This window comes from Barbus barbus (genome assembly GCF_936440315.1).
Source record: "Barbus barbus genome assembly, chromosome: 14".
NCBI lineage: Eukaryota > Metazoa > Chordata > Actinopteri > Cypriniformes > Cyprinidae > Barbus > Barbus barbus.
This window is the reverse complement of record NC_136742.1, coordinates 13,618,595-13,634,031: the sequence shown is the minus strand read 5'-3', so window position 1 is coordinate 13,634,031 and position 15,437 is coordinate 13,618,595. Positions and strand designations below refer to the sequence as shown.

The window sequence follows — 15,437 nt, the reverse complement described above, 5'->3', positions numbered from 1 at the left end:
ACAGGGCTTTGTATTAGAACCAAATGGGACCGGAAAACTATTTAAAGCTCACTGTGTGGCACAGTTTTTGAATCTCTCCTTACATGGGAATGAGCCCCACTTTTCCTAATGGAAAGGTGGGAAACCTGTCATTTGTGTTGAATGGATGTATTTTTATATGAACAAACATTGCACTTTTTGCTTCCAGTTGATCATTATTATTACAACAAAAAATAGAATTATTTCATAATTGCTGCCTGCCAGGCATCTTCCTTGTAATATCCTGCAGTGTTAATCAATAACATAATCAAACACATTCACATTTCAGGCAGTTTCTTTTGAGCCTTTGATTTTTAAAGCCTTGAACATTTCATTTGTAAACCATTTTCTTTCTTCTGTGGAACACAAAATAAGATGTTTGAAAGAATGTAAGAGACAGAGAGTCAGTCAGAGAGTCAGGGTGTCATTCGATGTCTCTTTGTATAGTCATGTAGGTTTGAATCAGCATGAGGGTAAATAATAATAATATTAGAGTAAATAATACAGGGTTTTCATATTTTGGTGAACTGTTCTTTTAAATAAATCTTCAATGATAAAATGTTTATTTTGTGTTTTAGAGCTCCCAGAGAACTGGACGGACACCAAGGAGACACTCTTGGAAGGAATGGTGTTCAACGTGAAGTATCTGGGCATGACTCTGGTTGGCCAGCCTAAAGGAGAAGACATGGCAGCGGCTGCTATCAGGAGGATTGTAGCCACGGTCAGTCATCACAGTAAAAATGAGTCAAAGGACATGAGAAATTGAGAGTAGTAAGGAATGATCATGATCCAAGTTGGCACAAAATCTTACATTTTGTGCCTTTGACAAGTTATACTGGTATAAAATGATGTTGTCACGTACTACTACTACTACTATTACTACTACTAATAATAATAATAATTATTATTATTATTATAAAATATTTTGCAGTAAAATTATAAATATTAAAAATATTATTATTTAATATTTTATTATTTAATATTTTATTAAATAAAATTTTTTTTAAAAAATCCTTATTTTGATTTTTTTTATTGTACTAGAGGTCATGAAAAGAACTTTGTAAACAGTCTATTGATGGTTCTCATTAGTATCAAATTGATTAACAAAACAGAAACCAAAGGCTTTTTTGATCAATAGTTGATGATAACACAAACAGAATTTCTATCGGAATTACACCTTAATATTTGCTTTTTATTTTATTTTATTTAGCTCAGTTTGATCCTCTGAATAAACGTTTTCCTTTTCAAGTGTGAGCACATATGACACTGCATATATATATATATATATATATATACAGTGCACATTTTATTATTAGCCGTTTTAACATGTATATGTTTTACCAAATAAAAAGAACAGCACTTTTAGAGTTCATCCCACTTATTGATGTGAGCATAAGTATTGGGACAGTTGAACATAAGGCAGATATAAAAGATTAAAAGCTATTATTTAGTTGCAGATCCCTTTTGCACAATCACAGCAGTGAGTCTGTGATCCATAGACATAACCAGACTCTTGGTCTCATCCTTTGAAATACTTTTCCCAGCCTTTAATGCAGTCAATTCCAACTGTTGCTTGTTTTGGGGAGTTTCTGCCTTTACGCTCCTCTTCAGTTGGTGAAATTCATGTTCAGTCGGATTTAAATCTGGAGATTGACTTGGGCAATCTAAGACTTTCCATTTCTTTGCCCTTATAAATTCCTTGACTGAAATGGCAGTGTGTTTTGGGTCATTGTCCTAATGCAATATGAAGCACTTCCTAATTAATCTGGTGGCATTTTCTTGAATATTGGTAGGCAAGATGGTTTTGTACCCTTCCAAATTCATTCTGCTACTGTCATCATACATTAAGTCATCAGTAAAATTGAGAGGGCCTGTTCCAGAGACAGCCATGCATGCCCATGCCATGACACCACCTCCACCATGCTTTACAGATGAGGCTGTATGCTTGGCATCATTGCAATTCCCTTTTTTTCTCCACATTGTTGCTTTCCCATCACTTAGATAAAGGTTCATCTTTGTCTCATCGGTCCATAAACACAGTTCCAAAACTCTTCTGGCTCACCTTTGTGCTTTTTTGCAAACTCTAATCTTGCCTTTCTACAAACCCGATTCCAAAAAAGTTGGGACACTGTACAAATTACGAATAAAAAAGGAATGCAATAATTTACAAATCTCATAAACTTATATTTTATTCACAATAGAATATAGATAACATATCAAATGTTGAAAGTGAGACATTTTGAAATATCATGCCAAATATTGGCTCATTTTGGATTTCATGAGAGCTACACATTCCAAAAAAGTTGGGACAGGTAGCAATAAGAGGCCGGAAAAATTAAATGTACATATAAGGAACAGCTGGAGGACCAATTTGCAACTTATTAGGTCAATTGGCAACATGATTGGGTATAATAAGAGCCTCTCAGAGTGGCAGTGTCTCTCAGAAGTCAAGATGGCAAGAGGATCACCAATTCCCCCAATGCTGCGGCGAAAAATAGTGGAGCAATATCAGAAAGGAGTTTCGCATGGAGAAAAATTGCAAAGAGTTTGAAGTTATCATCATCTACAGTGCATAATATCATCCATAGATTCAGAGAATCTGGAACAATCTCTGTGCGTAAGGGTCAAGGCCGGAAAACCATACTGGATGCCCGTGATCTTCGGGCCCTTAGACGGCACTGCATCACATACAGGAATGCTACTGTAATGGAAATCACAACATGGGCTCAGGAATAATTCCAGAAAACATTGTCGGTGAACACAATCCGCCGTGCCATTCGCTAAAACTCTATAGGTCAAAAAGGAAGCCATATCTAAACATGATCCAGAAGTGCAGGCGTTTTCTCTGGGCCAAGGCTTATTTAAAATGGACTGTGGCAAAGTGGAAAACTGTTCTGTGGTCAGACGAATCAAAATTTGAAGTTCTTTTTGGAAAAGTGGGACGCCATGTCATCCGGACTAAAGAGGACAAGGACAACCCAAGTTGTTATCAGCGCTCAGTTCAGAAACCTGCATCTCTGATGGTATGGGGTTGCATGAGTGCGTGTGGCATGGGCAGCTTACACATCTGGAAAGGCACCATCAATTCTGAAAGGTATATCCAAGTTCTAGAACAACATATGCTCCCATCCAGACGTTGTCTCTTTCAGGGAAGACCTTGCATTTTCCAACATGACAATGCCAGACCACATACTGCATCAATTACAACATCATGGCTGCGTAGAAGGAGGATCCGGGTACTGAAATGGCCAGCCTGCAGTCCAGATCTTTCACCCATAGAAAACATTTGGGGCATCATAAAGAGGAAGATGCGACAAAGAAGACCTAAGACAGTTGAGCAACTAGAAGCCTGTATTAGACAAGAATGGGACAACATTCCTATTCCTAAACTTGAGCAACTTGTCTCCTCAGTCCCCAGACGTTTGCAGACTGTTATAAAAAGAAGAGGGGATGCCACACAGTGGTAAACATGGCCTTGTCCCAACTTTTTTGAGATGTGTTGATGCCATGAAATTTAAAATAAACTTATTTTTCCCTTAAAATTATACATTTTCTCAGTTTAAACATTTGATATGTCATCTATGTTGTATTCTGAATAAAATATTGAAATTTGAAACTTCCACATCATTGCATTCTGTTTTTATTCACAATTTGTACAGTGTCCCAACTTTTTTGGAATCGGGTTTGTACATATATATATTGTCTGAAGCTTTAATAAACTTTTTTCTCAGAAAGCAAATGAAAAACAGTTTTGCTTTCTGTGGCTCCACACTAAAATCAGAACGTGACAACTTTCTCTCCCAACTGTCAGTCTGGGAATCATTGAGATGAGTTTCATAGTGTTTTAAATCCGTCTCCTGGGGAGAGAGAAAGACCCTCCAGATATGCTTTGCCTGATTTCCTTTGTCCTTGACAAGTCCCCTCTCTCTCCTCTTCTGCATTTCAACCGTAATTTTCCCTCATCCTCATCCATGTTGGCCTCTTTTCTTCCTGCCAGAACACTGCATTGCTGTACCAGTGTGCTCACAGGCCAGGATCATAGTAACAAGGCAGAAGATTCAAGAGTTTTATTCGTCACATACACAATTATACAGAGTATAACCAGCAGTGAAATGTAGGTGAGATGAATATTATATATGAAGTATCATCTTTTTTCAGCTCTTGCACCAGTTGGAGTTTATAGCCCACACGGATTTTGCTGACCTTTAGAGGTTATTGTTTATGGTCAGTGAGTTATGAGTGACATTTTAAAGCTGACAATGACAAAGATATTTGTTTTTGCTTGTCATCCACATGCAGGCTCGGGCCAGTGCAAAGAAGTTTCGGAAAGTGACCCTCACTGTCTCCCCCAAAGGAATCATCATCTCAGACACTGAGACCAATGACCTCGTCGAGGACGTTTCCATTTACAGGTATAAAACCACACCAAAATCACAAATGCTTTTTTGTATCATAATTTGAAAACCACAGTGTGGTGCTAATGGAAGGGCATCTTCAAAAATTCATTCTTCAAAAAAATGCATTTAATTAAAATACAGTACAAGTCATAATATTGTGAAATATTATGACAATTAAAAAGTTTTTATTTTATTATATTTTAAAATGTCTTTTAGTGTCACATGTTCCTTCAGAAATCATTTTTAACATGCTGATATGCACAAGAAACATTTCTTATTATTAACAATGTTGAAACTGTGATACATTTTTTTCAGACTTTTGATGAACCGAAAGTTAGAATAGGAAAAAAACAGCATTTATCTGAAATAATTTTAATAGTGTTAAACTGTCTCTTTTGATCAATTTAATGCATCCTTGATGAATAAAATTATTAATTTCTTTTAGAAAATCACTTCCTGACCCCAAACTTCAACCTGATCTAACCTTTACAAATGATTTATTGTATAATGTTTTTTTATTTGATTAATTTTAAAATCTGTATACAATTTATAAATTATTAAATAAATATTATTTATTTATTTTGTATTGATGACATTTGAAATAATATTTTTGTCTTGAACAAACTCAGGTAATTTAAACCACATGAAGAACCTGATAAAACTTCTTTTTTTTTGTATGCTCTCAGAGTTTTAAAAAGCCATTGAGTCAATTATTGGAATAAGCCTCCCTACTTCATTCCCTCCAAATCAATTGTTTAAAGATTTTCAGTCGGTCAAGGTCTATATAACAACATGAAGTCTGCAGTGAGATCACTAACCAGTGAATCATTAACATTTGAGTATGTCAAAGTAATGTTGATGCAAGAGGTGACATGCTTATATCATATTCACGAATTTGGGATTGTGGTGCATCTTGCTTGTATTATACCCGTCTGTTGGAGGGAGGTGTTTTATTCAGTGGGCATGAGAGGAGCCCCCATGCTGATCCCCCTTATCAGCTACACCAGAGACACAGTCACGGGAATCACCCATCCCTTTAATCCTCTACCCTAAGAAAACTTATTCTCTATCCTTCCCACTCTCTCATTCTTTCCTCTATTTGTCCTTTCCCTCGTTCTCATTTTCTCTAAATAATACACCACACATGCCCTCCCTGCCTCTTTTACATTATTGTTTTCTAGTCAAATTGAATTTTTGAAATATTTAAAATAGTTAGATTTAATTTGATTATAATAAATAAAATAGTTAGATTTTATATATATATTTAGAATTTTTAATTATTTCTTATTTAGTTCATTGTTAGTTCCTTGATCTAAACACTGTTTGTTGAGATTTTCATTTTATATATATATATATATATATATATATATATATAGTAAACTAACAGTTTTACACAGGAGTAAGAAAAGCTTAATTCAAAATAATTAAATACTGTATATTCTATCTAGTCTCAATATTAATGTAAAATTATAGTGTAATTAAAACAAAATAATATTTTTGGAAAGCAATCAATTGCATAAGATAGTTAGAGAATGTTTGATTTATTTTATTTATTATTATTATTATTATTAATAGCAATATAAATATTGTTTAATTCTTTATTTAGTTTCTACTTGTTCAAAACTATTTATTGAGGCTAACACAAACTTTTACAGTAATTTAATGCTATATTCTGTCTACTCTTGATATAAATTCATGTTAAATTAAACAGGTAGGCTAATTAAAGCTAAATAGATTTGCGAAACAAAATTGCATATTATTTGAATATTTATTGATGTTCTTTTTATATTAAGAAATATAATTTCTTTTAAGATACTGTATATTCTCTTATCTTAGTCTTAATATAAATTTGTTTGTTTAGTGGATATTTAGATATTTTTCAGTGCTAATAAAGACAAATATACCAATTCATTTTTTTTTATTTTTTTTTTATGATTTTGCAATGTATGCCAGCAGAGCATCAGGTCTGCAACAAAACACTCTGTCCTTGCACCTGGAACTCCTCCATCCTTGGGACCGTCCTGCCTGCACCCTTCAGAGATGCTCTGTGGGGTTCTGGCTGTTTAGTGTGATGACATATGGATTCCTGTGTAAGACAGAGAAATGCTGAGAGCTAACGTAGCAGGACAAACTGCTCTCCACAGCACTGAGCTTCTGCTTGTTTAACAGTGTATTATTGGCCTGATCCAGGTAAAGCACACTTCAGGATAAAAGAAAACACCTTGAAGCGAAGCGTCTTATATGGCAGAATGTAATCAGTGTAGACTTTGATCATACAGCTTCAGTTTGACTTTCAAAGGAGGCTGGAGAATAAACACAGATACCAGGGGACCATGAAATCAAGAGTTCAGTCGGAATGCTATAATAAATGCTATTTCAACCCCAGACCCTGAGGGGGTTTTGGACATCCATTTGGAGGGTGAAGAACAGAATCATGGGTATTTTTTGCCTATTCACTGACAGCAAGGAAACTGAGCGCATTCTGAATGAAGTGGTGGGGGTTTGAAAAGAAGGAAACAAATTAGCGCTGATGATATGAATACTTTTCCTCATCTTTATTCACTCCTTTCATTCCCATCCCCCTCTCCACAGCCACATATACAAATAATGAAGAAAAAAAAACAGCCTTTATATTTTTAGTAAAAATTTGAGATGATGCTGTTTGTCTAGGCTCAGTAGGAGATGTCAGCTTTATTACATCAGAAGTTGTAACGGTTTGAAGGGCATTATGGTTTCAGTTCTGTCGATGCTCACTGCAATTTAGGATTGCTCACAATAATACTCACATCGGTTTCACTACTGCCAGCTTGTCTTGAAAACAAAACATCTATATTTGTGTGCAAGACATCATTTTCCTAAGCCGCAAATCTTGCACAGTGATTTGTGTAATGAGATTCACTATGGTCCCGCATTAACTGAATGGGGGTTCGTGAAAAGATTAAACCCTACTTTGGCTTTTTTCCCATTCTGGGAATGTCATATTCCACTGTTATGTGTTCGGCGAGAGAGGGGAGTCAGTAGGGCATCACTGAGAGACCCTGCCAATGCAAACACTGCCAAAGCTAAAATAAGCAAGGGCTTTTTTCCCTGTACTCAGACTGTTTTCATACATTTTATATTTAATTTTTTTAAATGTAATATTTTATATATGTATAGAAATATAAATATAATATTAAATTAAAATGTATTTTAAAATAAATTAATGCGTATAATATATGTTATAGGAGTTCTAAATATATAAAATGTTATAGGAGGTATAAATATATATGTTTGAGGAGTTATAAATATATAAAATATTAAATTAAATGAAAATGAAACAAATATACATATGTATACAGTAATAATTGCTTTGCATTTCTTTGTTTAGCATTTGGAAAATCTGTAAGCTCTTACAGTATGGTAGTTAGAGCCACTAGGTCATGTTTGTTACCTTTGAGTTACTTACGTAAAAGCCTCCATTTTTTCTCTGTACATTGTATGTAACCTGAGACTCTATTTACATTTGTTAAAATTTTACAAGCGTGTGTCGCCTCCTTGCCTAATCTCCAAAAGCAGACAGCTTTCATGCTAAGGTCTCACTCACTTCTTTTGATGTTTTACTGTATCTCTTTGCTTGGATTCAATTTCTTTGTTTTTAATTGATCCACTTTGTGTTTTGTCATTCATATAAAGTATAGTTCAAAGGTCTGAAAACACACTGACAAAAAAAATAGTTCAAATAAATATCTTACATTTTGAACACAGTATCTTTATTTATTTTATTGCAATGAAAATTGATGCGAACTTACATTTTGTTCCTGAATATTTTGGTGATTTAAAACAAACTGGTTGTGTGAATGATTCAATGACTCACTCATAAACATAGTCACTTGTTTTGTTAGTAAATGTAACCAATGTAATATGCAGAAATAGTTAATACAATTTTTCCACCTGTAGTACTTACAAACACATTCAAGTGGAGGGATGCGAACTGTTTTGTTGGACTATGTATTTCAGCACACTTATAATGCTGTGCAGCCAATCAAATTCAAGGACTGGAATGTAAATATGTAAAACGTAAATAAGTGCTTTGTAATGCATTACATTTTGAGGAATTCCAGTTACTTTCAGAACTTCCTACTGCATTTGATTTCCATGAAAGCAAAGATTTAAAAGTTCTTGTCAGTATAGCTGAGGTTGTTTAGGATAAAACGTCCCCCATCGTTCATTCTGTTTCAGTTGAGCTACAAACAAGCTACATTCTGGCCATTTACAGTTTTCTTCCCTCTCAGCTTTTCACTCTTCAATAATGAAAGTGTGCAATGCACCACAGACTGGAATAAATGATAATTCACCACACCCCCCATGTTCAGAGACAGAAAGGGGAGGGAGAAAGGGAATAGAGAGTCTTGGGCATTTCTATTTAGGTCGAGCATCAAAAGCAGTGCACTAACAATTGTAGATGAAGTGAGATCAGAGCTCGGTCTTCCTCCAGTCTTTGTCTAATGTATCTCATTATTTCACACAGGCCCTTTTGAGTTGGTGCTCTATATTTCTATCCTTTTCCTAAAATTACATTCAAAATCCACTTTCTATTACATTTCTGATAGTTCATATTTAATAAGTGTGTCTGATATTATATCTGATAATCGTATTGGTTGTTGTCAATCTCTGCCTCTCTTTACAAAAATCGTCTTGGTTTGTCCACAGACCTTATATGACCTAGGCCTACATTAAATGCCTGGATATAGTACTTGAAAGATACAAATGACTTGAAATGTTAGATAAGAGGGTATTTTTCTGTCACTGAACTCCAGGCAGCTTGTTTAGGTTGCAGTTTCTCTGTAACATAAAGCTCTGGTGATTTTCAACCACTGTCACTGATATTATTGAAAGATAAATGTTAATCATAACCAAGACCCTGTCTGTACATTATACATTCCCGAAAATGTTGTTTGTTGAAAACTTGCATTTCTTGCTTCTGCAGAATATCTTACTGCACAACAGACAAAACTCAGGATAAGGTCTTTGCCTACGTCTCCCAAAGCCAGTTCAACGAAACCCTGGAGTGCCATGCCTTCCTGTGCCAAAAAAAGAAAATAGTAAGTGTCTTCAGATGCACATTGTGAAAATGACTGGATGTTACAGATGGCACAATGTAAAATTCCTATCTATCTATCGCTCTACACACACTCGCTTTGTAAAATGTTTTCCATTTTGATAGTTTTTTAATTCTTCATCACCTTGCTGTGTGACCTGCTTAATGATTAGTTGGGGTTTTTTTGTATCATATTTGACAAACTGTTATTGTGAAAGCCACAGGCTCTTCTCTTGGTCCGTATCTATAGTTGGTATCTAGCGCCATCTAGTGGACAAGAGCATGATTCTTCAAAACCTGACCCAGCGCTCTGTTTGATTTTGTGCGATCACATGTCCTCCACAGGCTCAGGCTGTGACTCTGACAGTTGCACAAGCTTTCAAAGTAGCTCTGGATCTGTGGGAGATCGCACAAGAAGGTGAGTTTTTTTTCTTTCTTTTGCCCTTTGTCGATATATATAAATATATACGAAGTAACATAAGATAGGCCTATATTCCTGTGTCTTCATTTGCAGACAAAAGTAAGAAAACCAGCACATGCTACACCTGTTCAGACCCTGAATCTCAGCCTGAATCTGAAGCAAACAGTGTTTCAGGTACATTTATTGGTTTGGACACAATAGTTTGCTGGATGTCTGTCTTAATTTAGTTAAATTCATGGGAATACACTTCATTTGTGTTCTTTACTTGTGTCAGAGGAGGAGAAGACTCAGGCTCTGATGGAGCACAAACTTAGGAAGCCCTTCTTCCCTTCCTTCCTTTCACCATCTCCACGCAGCAAAGCTAGGAGACGACCAATCAAACATGACTCCTGGGTATGGTGTCATCCTTTATAAACTTTTATTACACACTACCATTCAGAAGTTTGTGGTGGGAAGGATTTTTGGTAACACTTTAGTAAAGGGACCAATTTTCACTGTTAACTAGTTGCTTATTAGCATGCCTATTATTATTAACATATTGGCTGAATGAAGCACATAGGCCTACTCTGTCAGTCCTGTCTTCCTGTGTCTCGTGCCCATATTTGATTAGTTCCTGTCCCCGTTTAGGTTCATTAGTTTATTAGTCCCCAGCCGTGTGTCATTAATTATCTAGTTTTCCCCAGCATTTGTCCTCTGCTTCCCTGCCTCTGTGTTCCGGTCTCTAATCGTCATTCTGTGCTTCCAGCATTCCCTATGTTTTGATCAATAAAATCTATGTTATTGGAAGAGTTCCTCACCTCCTCGTTCCCTGGCTCCTACGTGTTGTGGCATACTCCACCTGACCATATTCTACATACCTAAACACCTAAACTTAATAACTACATTATTATTACTAGGCAGCAAATTAGGAGTTTATTGAGGCAAAAGTCATAGTTAATGGTTTATTAATGTCTTATTGGACCTTGAAATAAAGTGTGGCTGGATTTTTTTATGTTTTTGAAAGAAGTCTCTCTTATTTTGGTCAACAATACAGTAAGATATTAATCTTGTCAAATATTATTACAATTTAAAATAAATATTTTCTGTTTTAATGTATTTTAAAATGTAATGTATTCCTGTGATGGTAAAACAGAATTTTTAGCTGCCGTTACTCTAGTTTTCAGTGTCACGTGATCTCTTCAGAAATTATTATGATATGCTCAAAAGCATTTATTTGAAAATATAAATATTTTGTAACGTTGTAAATCTCTTTACTGTCACTTTTGATCAATTTAATGTGTGAATGTGAATAGAAGTAATAATTTCAAAAAATAAAATCTTACTGAACTCAATTTAGAACACAATTAATTTTACACATAAAGATCCCTTCATAGAAGGACATGTAGGAGTTTATTTCTGTATTATGTGATAAAATATGGCTGAAATGCAAGGCAGTCTTTCTGAATGGCACTAGTTCATCATTTGGCCTACCTGATCATATGAAACCTCATTAATTTGCTGAAAGAGTGCCACTATTGTACAAAGTATCAGCTCCAAAATGAAGGCCAGTTGTTTTGAAACCAAAGAGCATGCCAAGGCAGTAATTACTCTATTGCCATTATATTATCAGTCAGCAGTGCCTGTCCTGTTAATATAGCGCATAGTCACCACTAAGTGGCATTCTCTGTTTAAATACAATATTATGGAGTAAACACATGGCCACTAGGTGGCGAGCTGCCCATCCCAGTTTAGTTGCCAAGGTCTGTTTTATGAAAGATTGGATCTATCAAGCTCTCTGTCTGCACACTCTGCTCAACTGTGCCTTTGTTAATTACTTTTCAGCTGTGATTGGATTCCATTCACTGCTCAGGCAGGTTCTGAAACCCAGTTAGGACCTTCAGTCTGCTGGTCTCAGATAATGACTGTCACAGAAGATCCTGTAGATTAAGTTTTTACAGCATGCTGGTGCTGACAGTTACTCTCTGAATCTGTATGATATAGATGTGATCTGTGATGGTTTTTCTTACATGGTTATTCTGTGTTCTCTTATTTTCAGGATGCGGAAGATGGCCTTGATGATGCATTTTCAAGGTAAGTTTGTGTTCCCTTCTGCTCACACACAGTCAACCTGTCTATGAAATCAGAGATTGATCCTACAGGATAGGATTTTTTGGAGATGTAGTGCTTATTGATCATTACTTGCTCTTTAAAATACACTCATATACATATACAAAAAAAAGAGAAAAGATCTGCCTGTGGTAGTAAAAAAATATCTACACTACCGTTCAAAAGTTTGGAGTCTGTAAGCTTTTTTAAAAAGTTTTTGAAAGATGCCTCTTATTCTCATCAAGGCTGCATTTATTTGATCAGAAATACAGTAAAAATGGAAATAGTAATTGTGAAATTAGTCAAAATTACGGATTTCTGTTTTAATATATTTTAAAATGTAATTTATTCCTGTGATGGCAAATCTGAATTTGGAAATTCTTTAGCAAAAAATATATATATTTATTTGAAATAAAATCTTGTTTTAACATTCTAAATATCTTTACTGTCACTTTTGAGCAATTTAAAGTTTTAATAATTAAAGTATTATTATTTTTTTTTTTTTATCTTACTGACCCCAAACGTTTGAATGATATTTATTCACTTGTGTTTATTCTAAGAACATTTTATCTGCAATGCGGCTCAGGAAATGTCTGAATACAGCATTTAAAAAGAGATGATTTCCCTAGAGATGCACTAAAATTCTTTGTTTATTAGCAAGAGGCGAAAGGGCTGATTTGCTTCCTTAAAGACACCAAGAAATCAAAATGTGGGTTTTTCTAGCATATCATCCGTGTGCGTGTTAGTTTTGAGGCCATCTGTGTGCTAATGTGGAACTATTTGTAAAATATTTGCCTCATATACTAATGTGTTGGCGCTCCCTCAGGTGTTACATTATGTCTCATAAAGTGGAGATGGAACTAGATTCGGCTCACAGTAGGAGCGCTGAAACACATTAACTGCAGCGGCTCTGGTTCAGATTAATGGACGTGGAGAATCAGTTTATTCCGAGTGACTCTCCATACACCGTTATTAATATCAATTCAAACAGAGCCTTGGAAATGAGTGCAGTGATAGGTTGGAGTTATTCGCGTTCAGCTAGTATCCAAGGACAGCAGCAGATGGCATGTAAAGAGTTCATAATGACTTCATTTAAGCTTTTCTGTGAACAGTTAAAGCTGTTAGATACATAAACAAGAATTACCAAAATAATAAATTTGCTCTTATTACCCAGATTAACTGAAACTGGCAAAGTGGGAAAAAAAGACAAAAACAAATAGAATCTGTTCGGTCATTGCATGAATTTTACAATAATTAATCAATCAATTCATTCATATTTTATTAATAATACATATTTTATAATAATTTTTAAATGAATTTTTTAACACATTTTTATAATAAATATAATATATTAATTAATATTTAATTAATAATTCATAATTTGTATAATGTATATTTTTAATTAAATTATTAATCAAAAAATTCTAATCTGCTCTGTAATTGGATGAATTTTATAATTTAAAATAACTAAATAATATTTTTTAATCATTCATATTTAAAATGCTCATATTGTTCAAATTTTTATCATAAATAATAGTAACATATTAATATTTTAATTAATTGTCAAATAAAATATAAAGATTAATTATAATATAAAATTATAACCTGTTCTGTCATTATGATAAGAATTATTGATGTAAACTTTTGTCAATGGATGAATTTTATAATTAAAATAAAATAAATTGATATTTTAATAATTAATTATTCATGTTTTTTATAATAAATTATAAAAAAATATTTAATTAATTTGAATTATTAATATATAATTATAATCATATTAAAATAATGTGCAATTATTATTTGTTTTAATTTAATTACATTTTTAGGTTTTTGGTAGATTTTTGAGATTATCTCGCTGACTGTTTGCATGGACATCTTTAATGGGGCACCAAGCAATAAAATCACAAACATCAGTGCTTTCATTGCTTAATGTTTAGGAACTGATTGCTTAGTGAGTTACAAGCATTCTTATGTACGGTTGCACATTCTATTCAGGGGGCAGTCGTGGCCTAATGGATAGCGAGTTGGACTTGTAACCTGAAGGTCGTGGGTTCGAGTCTCAGGTCTGGCAGGGATTGTAGGTGGGGGGAGTGAATAACCAACACTCTCTCCACCCTCAATACCACGACTGAGGTGAGACCCTTGAGCAAGGCACCGAACCCCCAACTGCTCCCTGGGCACCGCAGCACCCCACTGCTCCAGGTGTATGTTCACTACTGTGTGTACACTTGGATGGGTTAAATGCAGAGCACAAATTCTGAGTATGGGTCACCATACTTGGCCACACAGCATTTCCCTTTCCCCCTTTCAATGTATTTTTAACCTGATACAAGTCATTCTATGATTGCTTACCACATTCTCTGCTGCCATAAAGTTGTAACTGGTTGTGAGGCCAATGCATTACTGTGACTTCATTACTTTCATACAGCAGGTCAGAAACAGCACTGTCATCCTGCCAATGGAATCCATTATTATAAGTAATGTAATGGGCCAAAGGACCATGATTCTCTAAGTGAATCAGATGAGGCGAATCCAAATAGTCAGCTCTTTCCTTTCACTGAGCATGAAGAAAAAACACAATAAAACCCATAATAATAAATCTAGATCTTCACTTGCTGACAAAGGCTGCTATAGTTTGAACAGTGGGATGCTGGGAAGGATGTGATGGTTTAACCATAGCTTACTGTCAGCATGTGTCATGCTCTCTCTCACCTGCCACGCAGCAATATGGAGGTGGAGGAGATGGACGCAGGTAAGTGAGGTGAGAGAAACCGTACCGCATAATGATGAGCCTCAGTTATCATCAAGCCTTAGCCAGAAACTAATATCATTACACTTCAGAAAAGCTTCACACTTACAGTAGTTTCCTTCATGGTCACTGCCTGATAAGATTACTGTGCTTCGCTTCAACAAAAAAAAACATACAACAGGGTTCCCAGTGAATCTTCATGAGCTTTCCAGTCATTTGTGATTACTGGATAATATATATATATATTTTTTTTAATTGTTTTGATTCAGACTGATTCACTAATAAATTATTCCTTTCACTTTCTTCTCCAGTCTGAATGATTCACTGAAAAGTACTGAATCAAACAAATGATTTGCTCACAAATTATTGCTTTTCCAATATATCTACAGTACTGTTTAAAAGTTTGGGGTCAGTAGATTTTTTTTTCCAGCAAGGATGAATTAAGTTGATCAAAAGTGATAGTAAAGATATTTATAATATTACAAAAGATTTCTATTTTAAATAAATGCTATTCTTTTAAACGATTTATTCATCGAAGAATTTGGAAAATTTATCAAAACATTACACAACTGTGTTTAACACTGATAATAATGTTTCTTGGAACACTGAAAATTCGACTTTGCCATTACAGGAATAAATTAAAACATTAAAATATTCAAATTAAAAAGGTTTTTCAATTGTACTTTTATT

At 34.5% G+C, this 15,437-nt stretch overlaps 1 protein-coding gene across 1 annotated transcript in view; it reads left to right on the top strand.

The window, feature by feature from the left end:
* The window catches only part of LOC306880451 (low density lipoprotein receptor adapter protein 1-like), a 44,531-nt gene that overhangs the window by 26,647 nt on the left and 2,447 nt on the right, over positions 1-15,437 (top strand). The window contains exons 2-8 of the mRNA XM_079433961.1: positions 597-739; positions 4,318-4,430; positions 9,382-9,496; positions 9,838-9,910; positions 10,007-10,087; positions 10,188-10,306; positions 11,949-11,983. Of these exons, the coding sequence (XP_079290087.1) occupies positions 597-739; positions 4,318-4,430; positions 9,382-9,496; positions 9,838-9,910; positions 10,007-10,087; positions 10,188-10,306; positions 11,949-11,983 (679 nt within the window). The remainder of the gene's footprint in view (positions 1-596; positions 740-4,317; positions 4,431-9,381; positions 9,497-9,837; positions 9,911-10,006; positions 10,088-10,187; positions 10,307-11,948; positions 11,984-15,437) is intronic.